Source organism: Aspergillus chevalieri, chromosome 6 (genome assembly GCF_016861735.1).
Source record: "Aspergillus chevalieri M1 DNA, chromosome 6, nearly complete sequence".
In the NCBI taxonomy this organism is placed as follows: domain Eukaryota; kingdom Fungi; phylum Ascomycota; class Eurotiomycetes; order Eurotiales; family Aspergillaceae; genus Aspergillus; species Aspergillus chevalieri.
This window is the reverse complement of record NC_057367.1, coordinates 1,888,177-1,903,151: the sequence shown is the minus strand read 5'-3', so window position 1 is coordinate 1,903,151 and position 14,975 is coordinate 1,888,177. Positions and strand designations below refer to the sequence as shown.

The 14,975-nt window shown below is 50.0% G+C and overlaps 6 protein-coding genes across 6 annotated transcripts; 2 read left to right on the top strand and 4 right to left on the bottom strand.

Annotated features, from left to right (window-relative positions):
* Positions 1–1,416: 1,416 nt before the first annotated feature.
* On the bottom strand, positions 1,417–2,659 carry AGNR1 (uncharacterized protein; the record flags this gene model as incomplete). The annotated part of the gene is made up of 2 exons (XM_043281880.1): positions 1,417–2,446; positions 2,499–2,659. 2 exons carry the CDS (start codon positions 2,657–2,659, stop codon positions 1,417–1,419), a joined length of 1,191 nt encoding a protein of 396 aa, XP_043139315.1.
* Positions 2,660–3,532: 873 nt separating this feature from the next.
* ACHE_60678S (uncharacterized protein) lies at positions 3,533–4,486 on the bottom strand (the record flags this gene model as incomplete). The annotated part of the gene is made up of 2 exons (XM_043281879.1): positions 3,533–4,033; positions 4,094–4,486. 2 exons carry the CDS (start codon positions 4,484–4,486, stop codon positions 3,533–3,535), a joined length of 894 nt encoding a protein of 297 aa, XP_043139314.1.
* A 496-nt stretch (positions 4,487–4,982) lies between these two features.
* On the bottom strand, positions 4,983–6,635 carry nop12 (rRNA-processing protein NOP12; the record flags this gene model as incomplete). Its single annotated transcript, XM_043281878.1, has 2 exons — positions 4,983–6,431; positions 6,495–6,635. 2 exons carry the CDS (start codon positions 6,633–6,635, stop codon positions 4,983–4,985), a joined length of 1,590 nt encoding a protein of 529 aa, XP_043139313.1.
* Positions 6,636–8,148: 1,513 nt separating this feature from the next.
* Positions 8,149–10,358, top strand: ACHE_60676A (uncharacterized protein; the record flags this gene model as incomplete). Its single annotated transcript, XM_043281877.1, has 4 exons — positions 8,149–8,989; positions 9,042–9,111; positions 9,160–9,646; positions 9,708–10,358. The coding sequence occupies 4 exons, from the start codon at positions 8,149–8,151 to the stop codon at positions 10,356–10,358; spliced, it is 2,049 nt and encodes a 682-aa protein (XP_043139312.1).
* An 837-nt stretch (positions 10,359–11,195) lies between these two features.
* ACHE_60675S (RNA-processing protein PTA1) lies at positions 11,196–13,813 on the bottom strand (the record flags this gene model as incomplete). The annotated part of the gene is made up of 7 exons (XM_043281876.1): positions 11,196–11,356; positions 11,414–11,484; positions 11,535–12,373; positions 12,425–12,773; positions 12,825–13,159; positions 13,219–13,384; positions 13,476–13,813. The coding sequence occupies 7 exons, from the start codon at positions 13,811–13,813 to the stop codon at positions 11,196–11,198; spliced, it is 2,259 nt and encodes a 752-aa protein (XP_043139311.1).
* A 692-nt stretch (positions 13,814–14,505) lies between these two features.
* On the top strand, positions 14,506–14,944 carry ACHE_60674A (uncharacterized protein; the record flags this gene model as incomplete). Its single annotated transcript, XM_043281874.1, has 3 exons — positions 14,506–14,519; positions 14,605–14,729; positions 14,859–14,944. 3 exons carry the CDS (start codon positions 14,506–14,508, stop codon positions 14,942–14,944), a joined length of 225 nt encoding a protein of 74 aa, XP_043139310.1.
* Positions 14,945–14,975: the final 31 nt, after the last annotated feature.

Here is a 14,975-nt window from a genome sequence, read left to right as displayed (position 1 = left end):
ATCAAAGACATCAACACTTCTACAAACCCGCGTTCAGAGGGCATATACCTCGCCATCTACGATTGGGCTGCGGATGATCGTGGATGCACCCAGAATCCAGTAGACAGATTTAACACTGTTCTATCAATGTGAAGTCATTTCTGGAAAAGAAATGCAGCTTTGATGTAAAACTTTCATGATAGACCATAGTGTCCAGGTCCAGGGCGCTCTGAGTATTCACTGTAGACTCTTTCTCTCTGAATAATACCCACGTCGAGACCACCACAACCATCATCATAATTATCATCACCACCACGACAACAACTCTTGTTATACTAGTCCTATTACTACTTCTTCTACCACTACTGCAACCACTGTGACTCCCATGGCCATTTCAGACGCAGACTTGGCGGAAATTGTCGCGGCGGTCCTTTTCATTCTCACCTTCACGGCGTCCAGAATCGCGGTTATCTCGGCCAGGTACCGGTATGTATCCAGTAATTTCCCTGTAATTCCGAAGCATGTTGTTAGTCCTTGACTGAATGTAATAGATTCCCTCGCTTTGCCTGAGCCTGTTTGACTACCTTCCAACCCGAATGATCTGAGACGCCCCAAGGAGCAGTAAGGAACCTGAATCTCTGATAGTAGGGCTAGGTATCAGATGCTGACTATATTGTGGTGCAATCGTTAAGAGTTCGTTTGAGGAGACCCGGGCCGCCAGTGTTCGGCTATGGAAATACGTACACTCGCTGGAAAGGGGTTGCAATTGGGCGTGTCGGTTGTGCTGTGTTTGTTTTAGGTGAAAATCCAATTAAATTCTGCATTTGAGCTTCATTATACCATATTTTGAGAGTGCAGACAAGTAGACAAAGGAGTGAAGCTATGTAGACTCCTGTACCACACATTCCTAGATAGTACTATTGGTATTCACTATTCATTAATTCGATAGCTTTGGTGCCAAAGGGATTTCTAATGCAACCGACGCCCACTAAGTCATTGGCTGGTACTTAGTTTAGGAGGTTACTTGGCCGGCGAGCATCTCGCAGATTTCGAGGGGGCTGACTCCGAGGGCCCTAACAATGCTTGTAATTTGAATAGAGCAGGATTTTATCCTGACTGGTATCATTTATCGTGAGTGCAGGATGATAGCGGTATTCCTTGATGGGGCTAGGGTCTCGATTGTCGATTGATGACAAGAAAGAGACTAGTGCGTGGCAAACCAAAGACCAACTTATCTATGGGCCATCGTTGAACAATTGAATTTTGTTGTGCCCTGTATTGAGCAAGCATAATGTAGATGGCTTAGTGGATCATTACTCTGAACTCCGTACAGGTCTACGGACATAGGGCTAGCATTCCAAAAAGTGGATCTTCATGATGCCATTAACGACTAACCAAACGCAACAGGTATATCTAGCGCGAAAACCAAACAAGAAATCAAGGCGAAGCTACTACCCACTGGGGAGTAACCTTCTTCAAAAACTTCATAAACTTCCACAGTCCAACAGCATACTCGACATTACCATGCGGATCGACCACTCGTTCCGGGAACGCGATGCCAGCACCGAACAATCCCCGCACAGCCCGACCGCTCTCCGTCATAAACCCACCGGAATCGTGATCAAACTGCGGCTTGTCCAACGCATAACCGTCGATAGACAACTCCGGCAGCGGATCCCGGGTAAACCCGATCGCCTGAACGAGATGCGAGCACGAGGGTAGATGCGCTGCCATCTGCTTCTTCTCCCGGTCAGGACCCCCACTACAATCGATCTTGCTGATGAATCGGCCCGCCTCGGATTTGGACAGGACTTCATCCTCAAGCTGTTGCCGGGCAAAGTCGGCCGCCATACCCTTCAGACCGGTGTTGTCGCGCAGAATCCATCCGTCCATGAACTCTGCGTACCGGAGCGGATGACGAGTGAACCACTTTACGCGGAGCTGGGGATGCGTGGTACGGGCGAGATCGAAGAGGTTGAAGAGAGCGAGGATAGCACTGTGCGAGGCGCCTACGACGGCAACGGTCTGGCTGTGGCAGCGGGGAATGACGGAGACAAGGTCGCTGGGTTTGAGGACAACATCAAGGTCCAGCCTCTGGAGGTTGTCGAGTCCAGCTACGGGAACGGGGAGAGATGTCGGGTGTGATCCAGTGCAGAGGATTAAGCGGGGTGTAATGAGTTGGATCTCATCGGAGGAGCCTGGTCGTTGGACATAGACAGTCCAGTTTGCGTTTCTTGTCTGGTTCGCAGCCACGACTGATCCCCGACATGCGTAGACTTGATCCATCTTGACGATACCGTCGGTGAGGGCGCGCATCATATCAGCGGCATGGTGCAGGTGACAGGTCTTATCTTGGTCGAGTTTGGCCAGCGTAGCGAACGGATTCGGTGTGGGTGTTGAGCTGATAACGTTGCGGAATGGTTGGACGGCTGTCGAGTATGCTTGGAAGAGGGAGACTTTGGTGTTGCTGGGATTGTTAGTTGCTTGCTCGTATTTCGATTCCCGGTGATAACACTCACCTAGGCACCTCGCGATATTGCCTGTTGACACGACCTCCTTGGAACGATGGATCAATCCAGGCGATTTTGCCAGCGAGTTGTCGTTCAAGTAGATTCCCGATAACAGCCAGACCAGCTGGGCCGGCACCTACGACGACTGCAGCGCATTTCTGGGCGGTCATTCTGTAGGCAGAGTATCCGGTGTGTATAAATCGTGTATAATAAAAATAGAATCAGATGAAGAATGGAAAACGAGTAATAACTCAGTAGAAATAGCGAAAGTCGTAAGTGTGACAACAGTGAAGTAAACGGCGGAATCGATCCGGGCTTTATCTCAGCACTGCGACACCGTCAGGGATGAAGACGGAAACACAGGTAGTCACAGAAAGAGTGAAACGGCGTAATTCTCGGAGAAAAGGGACCAACGACGGCACAGCAGGAGAGACGGTGTGCGCATTTCACTCGTCAAGGAAGGAATGCCTCATGCGGTGCATAATCAGCTGACCGGCGTCTTTCCCCCAGAACGCCGTTCACTCGGTGTCCTCAAATGCTTAATGTTATCATTCTGGCACAAGTACGGCGAGTACCGCCTGGACTTCTCAATTCTCCTGATACTTGAATCCCGGCATTGGACAAGAGAAACACGTCACGCCCCACAGGCCCTGGCTTTTCGCTTTCCGTCGGCAAATGGTTAAGTTGAGGGGATTCGCAGTGTCGCGGGCAGGCTTCATTCGCCCGGTGTCGGTGGAAGTTGGGGAGTTGTCATGATGGCAGGTCCACGAGGGAGTGTCGGAATGGACCTAACAGTCTGAATTCGACGACATCTGGAGAAATTCAAGGACATGCGATGAGAGCGAAGAGCGTCTCTTATAGTCAAACCGATTTGTATAGCGGGTCAAGGGGCTTGGCGCAATTGCGTGATTGCGTCTGAAAATGAGGTTATTGGCTTGGGATGTTTTCTTAGTCAGGGCTGAAAATAACTATCCCCGGATTTTCCCAATACGGCATAGAGTACATATCATATCATATCATTAGAAAGCTACACAGTGCTATGTTCATACTGCCCAGAAAACTCGCACGCTTAAGGCTTGGACATGGTTCGCCCATGCGCCAAATCTCGCTCGTGCCCAGACCGAAATCGAATCGCCCGGCCGCATCTCTCGCACCCGTCGTCCATCCAGAGTCGCATGTCCACGGCCCTGAGTCTTTTCAATCTCTTCTGCCTCAGCGGTCCCGGGCTGAATGTCGTCCAAATGATGCCAGGTGATAGTATAGTTTTGGGTTCTCCCTGTGGCAGCCAAGTTGGACTGCAGTTTGTTCCCCTTGGGCATGAAATTTGGTTCGCCTGGTTTTGTTCCGGCTTTTTTACTCTCTTCGTGCTCGTAGTCGATCGAAACGACTTCTGCGTCGAACCAGGTATATGACCCCTGGTATGTACCTCTGCATCCTGGCTCTCCTCCCCAGCCTTGGTCATGACAGCGAAGGGAAAACACGATTTTTCGACAGGGGTGGGCAAGTCGATGCGGGAGGAGCTTGGATAACGACCCGTCTGATGTCTACAGTATTTGTTAGCTTGCTACGCATCAAAACGAGAGATAAAAGGACGCAACGCATACTTTCTCATGATACAGTGGCGCCGTCCTCAGCAGTTCCCGATCCCCATCCTGTCTAATGACAATCTTTCCGTCTATTCTCGCTTCCGTCGATGCCCAGTATTCAGCCGCCTCGATAATCATATCCACAATTTCAGGTGGTATTCCACCCGCCGCAACCTTCCATTGTAGCAGATACCGAACAGTGAGAGTGTCCGAGATACTTGGATAATATGTTGAATCAACGGTATCTTCTGACTCGCTTTCGGAACTTGTCTCAATATTGGGTGCAGGGAATTCCATCTCATCCGAATCCGAAGCTTCTTCCGATTCCACAAATTCGTCTGAGTCAGAACGCTGGTCCGAAGTCTGATCCGGCTGTGGACGTAGAGTATGACGCTGCATTGGAGGCCGCATTTTGTATCCGGGTCTGACGTAGGAGTATGGCGTTAATTATTGATCGATGCAAGGAATGGGCAAACAAGATGGTATCACTAGTTATGTATTGCTGATTTGGTAATTGATTGCTTTTGAATATTTGCAAGCAGTGAGTGCTGTACAGATGGACAAGCGAGGAGTATTTATTTCAGCTGAGCCATATCAGTGGCCCCACTTGAGGCGGTGCGCAAGAGATGTTGAACCATGAACTGCTGAACTGCTCAACCAAAAAAAAAAAAGGAAAATGGTAATAGTAAGATGTGTGATGTTTGTATGCTGCAATTTGTTTACTCTGAAGTATTCTTTGAGACCGGGTGTACATAGTAGAGTGAGGTAGAGGTAGTACCATCAAGTAACTAACGTCATTGATGACTTATCGCTGTTATCAGGTTATCAGGTGGAGATTAGAATATGAACTTTTGCGGTCTATTTACTGCACTGATGCCAAACTCCGCTCCGTTATAAATATACAGGACTATTTCTTCTTTCCCCCTGCTGCCTTATAGGCCGCCGCTCTCTGGCTGCTGCGATTGTTCTTCTTTGCCTTCTGCCCCCGACTCTTCGTCTTCACCTTGATCCGCGCCCCCTCGGTAGCCCGGTGTCCCTCAAACACTAGCGAATTCTGCGCAATAGATCCCTTATCCTTTGCTCTCATCTGCGCCTCACCAGCCTTGCCCAGCAACTTCTTGGCGCGACCCTGCAGCGTCTTGCGCGACTCAGCCAGCTTCTCGTTGCTGGGAGGCTCACGCTTCTTGACGACCTTCTTGGCGCGTGACACACGGAGTTTGCGGGGTAAGAGAGGGGGGAATTTCTTGCCTTCGAGTAGGAGGGCTTCTTCCACGCAGTTTTGGTCGTAGAATTGCACGTAGGCGAAGCCCTTGCCTACTCGTGTGATTGAGTCACGGACGACTCGGACGGATTCGACGTTGCCGCGGGTGTTCTTGTTGGCGCTGGATTTGCCGGTGTGTTGGTTAAAGGTGCGCCAGAGGCCTTCTTCGACATCGGCTGGTTCTTTGTTCTTCTTTTTCTTGTTCTCCTCCTCTTCGGGATCGGTCTCCTTGTCAACAAAATCGAGGTTACCCACGAAAACACAGCGCTTGTGGTCTGTGGCTGCCGGATGGGCGACGTTGTCTACACGTAGGTGTCGGTCGAGGACGACTGTTCCGTTCAGCGCTGCTGGCGCTTTGCGCGCAGCTTGGACTGTGCTGTAGACAACGTAGGCGTTGGTGCTTGGTGTCGTTTCATCCAGCAATTCGCGTCGGGCGAAAGCGGCACGCTTGGGGATCTTGCCTCCGCTGGCAAAAGCTGTAGACCGGAAACGGATCGATTCCACCTTGTGAGAACCTGTAGATTCCGGAAGTGAAGATAAGAATGACTCGAGGTGTCTGGTAAGAGTCTTCTTGGCAGAATGCGATTTGATAGCCTTGGAAGACACATTGCCCAGGAAGACGGTGCGGTTGGACTTTTCAATTTCTTGAGATTCCGCATCGCCACCAGTCTGGATTTCATGGCGGAGAACAGGAGGCTCTCCGTCTTCGCCTGATGCGGACTCGTCCTCGTCTTTCTCTTCCTCGGATTCACCCCCAGATTCCTCCTTATCTTGCTTTTGCCGCTTCGCCTTCTCCTCACGACGCTTGTCATTTGCTTTTTGTTCCTCCTTTGCAAGGCGGCGCATGTAAGATTCTTCGAGATCGTCTGTTGCCGTTCCCCTCTTGCGTTTCCGGCTGGGTGCTTCGGAAGTTTCTACCTCATTCTCTGAAGGTGCCTCCTGCATCTCCTCATCTTCGTCTGCTGATCCATCATCCTGAGCTGGGTCGCTTCCCTCGTCCTCGTCTTCGGCCTGTTCATCCTGAAATTCGGGTTCTTCCTCTTTTCTTTTAGACGCGCTGGTGGTCAAGATGGATGGGACATGAACTGGACCGGCCTAATGATTTAGAGGCATATCAGCAACAATTCCCAATTTGAATATTATAGCAATTGCACTCACACTCTTCTCAAAAAGCGAAGCCACTGTAGTATCCACAGAGGCCTTTCCGACCAAAAAGGGAAACGATGTGGACGGAGCAGCAGCAGATTGCGATTCAGTCGCTGACCACGACTTCGACTGCGACTTGCTCTTTTTGCCCATATTTATGTGTGCTTAATATAAAAATCAAAGATGGTTGTAGTATCGCGTCTCGATCCAGACCAATTAACAAGATTCGGCCCTGTAAATCGCGCGACGTTTGGAGCTTTTGTCGCTTGTCTTTTTTTTTTTTTTTGGCGATGCATCGGTCTTGGCGCGGACAATGACAGCATCACGTGATCTTAATTGAATCCCAGTTTTTTGAGGCAACATTGGATGAATATGCTTTGGAGTACATCATATGAGAAAGAAAAGGAGTCTACAAACACAATCTTGATAGGGCATTTACTATTATTGTACAGAGAGCTCTCGAATTACTCGGCCAAAGGGATGCCGGATTGATAAGTCCTTATCTGAGAGCATTTCGCTGGAGACGATACAGTGGATTGCTGCACGTTCTGCACAGGAATTGATTGCAGATAGGAGCGATATATAGTGCTCTATCCTTTATATATTCCTCTATGCTCTCTTTTATTTGCAGCCAGTGAGATGTGTTCCGAAGTACAGAATGCCCTCTATTGCTTATGACCGGGCGGTGAGCGACGTGCGGCAGAATCCCGCCGTGACGCTTCTTTCGCTCGCTCTGCTTTCGCCCGCTGAAATCCTCCTCTCCCAGACGCCTTTGGACTGTGCTCTTGCTATTTCTGCTGCGCCGCTGCTATTATTTGCTATTCATTGTGTCCATTTGGTCTGCTCTCCCTTACGACTCTTTTTTTTTCCTCCTTTCTCATGCCGACTGTTCTCCCGCAACGCTTCACTTTCGTATTGCCGTCTTCGTGAAGCCCATACCACCCGTCCTCCCTCCGTCCTTCTCGAACCCCTACAGCGACACTCGTCTCGTCTGCGCAGTCTCCAAGTGAGGTTATCCAGAGTTGGAACCAGACACGTCCTCTCATATACAATACTGTTCGTCCTCTTAGGACGCCGCATAACGTGTGGTGGTGGGAAATCGTGCTCGGTCGCGAGCCGCCGTGGTCGAGAGTTTCTGCTGGCGCATTGCTGAACGGTATGTGTTTGATGGTCTACAATCTCCTTGGTGATTCGTCAGATATCCTGGTTCATCGACCAGGGTCAACATGTTACCCGCAAAGGGAGGGAGTGCCTCTGGTTGGCGTCGCAGTCTACCAGGACCCGATCCGGAGCGCTTGCTGATTGATGATGCTCTCGCTGGGGCTTCAAATCTCCGCACCGCCTTCTGGAGACTCTCTCCTTGAGCTACCCTCTGCTTTTATTTTCCAAATTCAGTTGTATTATCGCTTTCATTTACAATATTATACTCAATGGAGCTTGAAGCGACGGTTTTACTGACAATTTCCCCGACTGACCCAGGCTCGGTCTCTTTTTTCCTTTTTCCCCTCCGCCCACTATCCTCGCTTTGACCGCCGGCATTTCCTATTCCTCCTTTACTCCTCTAGACCCTTGAGACAGACGACAGTATAAGGTCGTCATTCGCCCTATTTTTATCTCTTTTGGTTTTTGCAACGCAGCCGTGCGCTTTCGCGTCTGACCCTCCCCCATGGAGGTGGCTGAGAGCAGAGAGCCGACATCGGTTGGTCCATCAGCCAGGACTGGGACCAATGATGCCAATGGCGCGCAAAACCCTTTTCTTGACGATTCGCTTATAGATGACGGTCGTTCAAGTAGTTTGAGTGAACCTGATGATGTCTCGGATCATGAGCTGTCCCCTTACGGATCGCCCAAGCTTAGACCGGTACCCGAGAACGACTCAGAAGCGGAAACGGAACGTGTCGAAGATTCGCCTTATAAAAAGGGAAATAACATCGTTTTGAGTGCCAGTCACGGGCCTAGTCCCAGCAAACTGGCTCACTCCACAACTTATGACGATGCCGAGGAGGATGATGAGCCCGTCGCGGACGACTCCCCGAGCAAGTCGCGCACCAAGAAGAATGGTATCGCTGCAGCTCTTGACGAAACGCCCATTTTGGACGACTCAGAAAGTGGCAAGAAGCGCAAGCGGTTAGGTTCGCTTGACGAGACTGGGACGGACTTTGGCGAAGATGAACCGCTCAAGAAGCGTCGCGGTTCCATTAAGAGTGACCTGAGTGACCCACCTCCGGACGACCTGATTCTATCACCTGTACCAATCGAAGAGCCCCCCAAAAGCAATGAAGACCAAACTCCGGCCGACGACATTCCTGAATCCGATCTGCCATCGATTCCCTCAAAAGCTAAAAAGGGTAAAAAGGGAAAACGTAAAGGGCGGAAAGTCAGAGATGCTGATGAAGAGACTGAAGTTGGTGGTATCGAAGGCGATGACCACTTGGATGATGATGACACTGCCGAACGTGCGGACGAACCAGATGATGCTGAAACCACTGCTAAGCAGGAAGAAGAGTGTAAGTTGACATAGCTCCCTATTCGCACCTATTTTGCTAACTTACTCTACAGCCTCGAAGAAGATGTCGGCGATGGAGTCGCTTGCGACACTGGAAAAGGAGTTCGCGACTCTACGTGACAAGTAAGCAGCCTGGTCCCTGGTGTCCAGAGTCCTTGCTGACCATCTTAGAATCTACGACGAGCGGATATCTAAGCTCAATCGTGAGCTGGAGATGCTTACCGGACCGAATCCCACGCATCCAGAATACCTGCGCCAGCTCGAATGTGTTCAGCGCCATCGCGACGCCAAAATCCATTACGAGCAAACATTATACCGATATCGCATGTCAGCTTTGATGAACAAAAGCTTGGCTGAGCGGGCGCAGATCCATAGCACTTTCTTCCAGCGAGTTCGCGACACCCGCGAGAAGCACGCAAGTTCAATCAGCAAACAGTTCTACGCCATCCAACACGACCGCTTCAAGACTGAGGAGATCAGCCCACATCATTCTATTCCCTTCCCCACACGCCGCTCGCAGCAAATTGCCCACCAGGCTGCCTATAACCAAGAAGTATCTGTTATGGCTGGAGTGGCCAAGTATGTCGGTTTTCCGGCCGCACCGTCGTTAGCAGCAGCGCGACCCTCGGAGATCGACGAAGATATGGAAAAGATGGGGGTGAGTTTATCTTGAATTAGCCCCGGTGTAATCCTGCGAAACTAATTCTAAATCCTTCCAGATCGCCACGGAAACCCGATCCGCGGTGTCACAACCGCAGACGAACTTCCCACGCATGACAGCCATGTCGTCAAATGCCTTTCGTACAGCAGCAGAGGAGGCTTTCCTGGAACACACGCCATGGGCCAATCCGCAACATCCTGTTCATCAACAACAGATGCAGCAAAGGCCCCAGAATCGGGTCTTTGAACAACCACGGGCTCCACCGTTGACCACCCCAGCGGCCCAGAAGCGGGTGGTCGATATTCATGCTCCCAACGGTTCGGCTTCTACAATTGCAGAAAATTCGTCCGCCAACAACACGCCGTATGGTACGGAACAAGAACCACAATCCCACGGTTATAATCCGTTTGGGAATCACGACTATGATGCGGATCGACATTCAGGTTTCCGGTCGCCAAGTGCCTCACCGCTGGATGTGCGGAAGCCTCACCTTCATTGGAACAATGCCTTTGATAGCAGACCGTCACAAGAATTCCGGTCTGATCCTGCATCCCGTAATATGGCCTTCTCCCCGCCATCTGGCCGACTTGGACTTTTCCATTCTGCGGCTACAAAACGAGAGCCGTCACCGCCTATGCATTCAAACCCTATTCACCAACCCAGAGGGATCCCTAGCGGTTCTAGCTCAAATCAGATGACAGCCCGGTAGAGCTGGATCTGTTACATCTCATCGCTTTTTCTTTCAGGGTTTTGATCGTTCATTGGCCGGGCTTGGCTTTTTGTACAAAGGCGTGTAGCGTTTGTTAGCCTGCATGATTGCGAATACCATGGCGGACCAGTTTTTTTCCCACGCTGATGCTTTTCTTTTCTTTTTTTTTTGTCTTCTTTCCATTCTTGGGATGTGTGAATACGGGCGACTTTACTGGGATGCATTGGAGTCTCTCTCCAAGTTTCGATACTCATTTTTCGATTTTCGTTTTTCTCATGATATAGACCATGGTGCCAAAGACTTTTTGTTTGCTTTTACTGGAGTTGAGTTGATTACCATATGGGAGGTTCACTTTTCAATTTAGCTTTAATTTGCTTTTGCTCCATTGTCCTCGTCATTGTCGATCACTTGTCGTTCTGTAAGAACGGGGAGCAGAGGAGTGAAAAGGCGAAGGATATCCAAGTATATAAGAATGGCTAATGTGAATGGATTGGAATAATGGATTTGTTTTCTATGGGCTTTGGGCTGGGTGCTTGGAAATATATCCTATCAACTTGAGCAAATCTTGTACATTATTCAAACAATATCAACCCAGCATATTATTATCTGACCATAAGGTGTTCAATTCTTAGATCAATGATTACGATTACGCTGTATCTACGCTTGTAACTAGAAAACACCACTCGAGATATTTTGATATACAACCCAGACCATAAAACATAAACTGTAAAAAACAAACCTCGAAGAAGAAAAAACAGAACCAAGACGCATCTGGTAGGGGGAATCATCTAAATTCTCATTCTGAAGCAATATTGAAGCAAAAGATAACAAAATATTTCAACCCGACGGATTCGAAGTAGCAGATGCAGAAGCCTCAGTCGTAGCGGCTGGCCGGCTGACGAGAGATGCTTGCTGTTGTTGGTCTGGCTGCGACTGTTCGATAACGTGCGGGCGCCATCTGGCTAGGATCTTTCCTGCGGATGGGCGAGATTCCTCGTCTTTTGAATGGTTAGTTTAGTGAATTGGATTTGATGCATACAGGGGTAAAAACTTACAGGTACGGTAGACATCTTCGAGTGCGTTTAGACAGATTTCTCGTGCAGGTAGACGGAACATGATGAGATACCTGCCAAGTTAGCTATTTGTCAAAAGGAAAAACTAGGGCAAGAGACTTACAACAACGACTGAACACAAAGATTCACGCGCTCCGGATCCTTCGCTAAACTCGCAACCCTTTGAGTGATCGGAATAGTAACCTCGGGGATCTCACTCAAAAACCGGATGAAGATCTTAGTATCTCGCGAGTCAAGATACGGCAGAAACCCATCCAGCAATCGCAACACCCAGTGATCATAGTGCAATGGCACTGTCGGCGCCTCATCGTCGTCCCCTTCGCCGTGCTGGGACGCGGCGAACTTCATCTGAATCCGGTCGTTGTACCATTCCTCATTCAGCCATGTGACGCCGATGCTTACGCGGGATCTGAAGTCTTCGAGGATGTATCGGTAGAGTGTCTCGCGTATTGAGTCTGAGATTGCTGGTTTTCTGTTCTGGCCACCGCTACCTGCCAGTTCGAGGCCAGCTGGTGCTCTTGTAGCAAGTCTGGTGAGGAGTGTGATCCATGCGTCCCGATCGAAAGTACTTCCTGCCAACCGTGCAAAGCCAAGCTGTCGCTGTGGCTTGTTTTGGGCTGGCTTTGAGGCGACTTCCGTCGATGCGAGCATCTCAAATACCCGTCCAACGGCATTGCGACCAATCTCGCCGGCTTCGTCTTCGCTGAGTGGTGGGGGTTGTGGTAATACGAATGGACCGAGGGATACTAAATCGGGTTGTTGGAGATCTGCCACCTCTGTCGACACGGCGTCTGCTTGCTCTGCCGTTTCTGGAACGTCCATGGGTTGGTATTCTGGTTCGTAGTCATCGTCTTCTTCCTCCGCGGCGGGGGCGTTGGCAGCTGCTGATTGTCGTTCGGCTGCTTGTTGTTTGCTGACGGTTTGATATCGGACTCGGACAGCCTGCCATAGTTAGTGGAAATCCGAAAATACCAAGTCTACTAAGTGACATACATCAATAGCCTGAGTCATGACCGACTGGTCAGCACGAGCAAGGAGAGGAACCACGATCTTAACCAGAAGATCAATAGGCAATTGCTTAACATCAAATGACGAGAGCCCGGCATCTTCGGTAATTTTGAAGAGCTGCTGGTAGCTTATCGGGCCCGGTGGCAGAGGAGGAATCTTGAGTAGCGGGGGCATTTGCGCATCGAGTCTGGCCCGTTTGGCGTTATCCAGGCCATCTGTAGGTTCTGCCGGCAATCCGCGCTTTCGCGACGCATCGTCGGCAACTTCTAGGCGTGACTGCATCAGACGTTCAATATGCTGTTGCATCTTACCCGTAAGAGGGTGGTTTGGATTCCTAGCCAGTCATTATCTTTGTTCCGCTTTAAGTAGCTCCAAGATGTCTCACCTCTTGATGATATTGATCAACAATGCTCTCGCTGTCCGCTCCATTGACTTGACACCAACTCTGATGACCGGGGTCAACGGGCCCTGTACTTGTCTTGCGGGATAGAAATTGAGAACGGCATTGACGACTTTGCTGCCGATGGATTGACGGCTCCGAATTAGGACCGCAAGGCAGTTCAGTGTCGCGTTCACAAGGAGGGGATCGCTTGAGTCTTCCTGAAAAACGGAGAGAAGTCGATCAAGCAGACCGGAAGCCTCTGCTTCCAAATGCGGTAGGGCCAGAACGGGGTGGTTTTTGGGAACAATGGCTAGGGAAGTTTCATTTTGTTCAGGGCGCTAAAAGAGACAGTTAATGCGTCTGTAATCCTTTTTCAAGAAGACTGAATAGAACGTACTCTGGGGTCGGAGATTGTGCCGTGAGTCTGGACCTGAACAACCCGCTGAGCAAACTTGATGCAGCAAATCTTAACCGGGTAAGGGTATAAATCCCATTGCCGTAGAATCTCCTGCTTGATCGCAGTCATCCGCTCCCAAGCACCAGTGTCTTCCGGACGGTTTATGCTATGATCCCACGCGTCAGTAACCATAATCCTTACCCCCATCCAAGACATCTACGATCAACTCCCTTAGCTTAGGAAGAAAAAGAACCTACATATGCCTAAAGACCAACGGATACAAACTAGCCGCAGTCTCCACGCTATGCTTCAACACCACTGTATCCCCATCCGGTAACCCCAAGAGATCCTGTATCGTCTGCAGCACGTTGGCCGCCAACTGTTCCTTCTGAGCGGACGCCAGCACGGGACTGGCGAAGGTCTCCGCTAGGAATTCCGCGCCCCATCGTCGCAGTTCTAGTCGCGAATTTGCTCCGATGATAGGTAGGATACCGTTCACGATCTGGGGGTAGAAGGCAGCGTCTCCGAGGACCAGAGTGCGAGCGGCGTTGAGCTGGGCGACTTGACCCGCGAGAGGGTCTGCGGAGGGATCCATGGGTGGGGAGTCGTCGAGGTAATATATTATGGCTGTACGGTAGTCCAGAGTCGGTTCTGAGGGTTGGCGTAGTCGTGGCGGTCGTTCTACGCGGGAGACAGCTCAGGAAACTCGGCGCATGAGCTTCGCGATTGTATGACAGACGCGCAAGGCCCAAATGGTAGAGTAGAAGGAACGGGGAAGAAGGAGAGAAAAAAGATGACGGAATTGGAGCAGAATAGATCAATAACAAAAAAAAAAAAAAAACAAACCAACCAGAAAGCAGAGTAAGAAAAGACTACGAGGGGCTGTGGTCGAGACGAGAACAGCCGGAAGTTGAAGCGATACTGAGAGCATATCACGCTAAACCAGTTTGGGTTAGCGGACTTGGTTTCTATACAGCTCTCCAAACAGGACCAAAAGAGCAGTAGTATTGCCAAGTATAAGAAGCTGTGCAATATGATTATTATTTTACTCTAATACCTGCTCATATTTATGTAGGACAACAGAATTACTCCTGTATAGTACTCTCTATGCTGTCAGACTATCTGCAGCACCGCGCCAAGACCGGCTCCATCTCCGCCGGCCTCTTCCATTCGAATCTCCGACCAAAAAAGACATTCCCTTCTCTCCCTAAGTCTCTCGTTCAGTCCAGATCCATTCGCATTCTGCTCGAAACCAAGAAATAGAGGGAACACTTCCATCTATCCAAAATGCCCGCCGGAATGTAAATCCAACCCATATGCTCACCCATCGCATCCTCATCGCATCCCGCAATTCCGGCCCTGGCTGACTGACTCTCGATCCAATAGTTTCAACTCGACATATTACGGAAAGGACTACCGTGCCGGTGCAGCCCTCCTGCGTGCTCGTCGGCCGTACCTGGTTAAGAATGCGGTGACCGGGCTGGCGCTTTGCGGAATCACGGTTGGTGTTTGTAAGTGGTCCAATTCATCTATGTGGAGGGTTGTTGTGGAAGAGGGGAACGACAGCGAAGAATTGCTTTTATTTGGCTATATGAAAAGTGGAGATAAACAGGAACAGAAGTTGACTATATCGCTTATAGACGTCTACACCCTCCGCGCCGTCGGCCAGGAAGACTTCTCCGATGTCCAGGTCCCCGATACCCCGGCCGAGCCGAAGAAGCAATGATTGCGTTTGAATCTGCGTCTCTTTTGTGAAT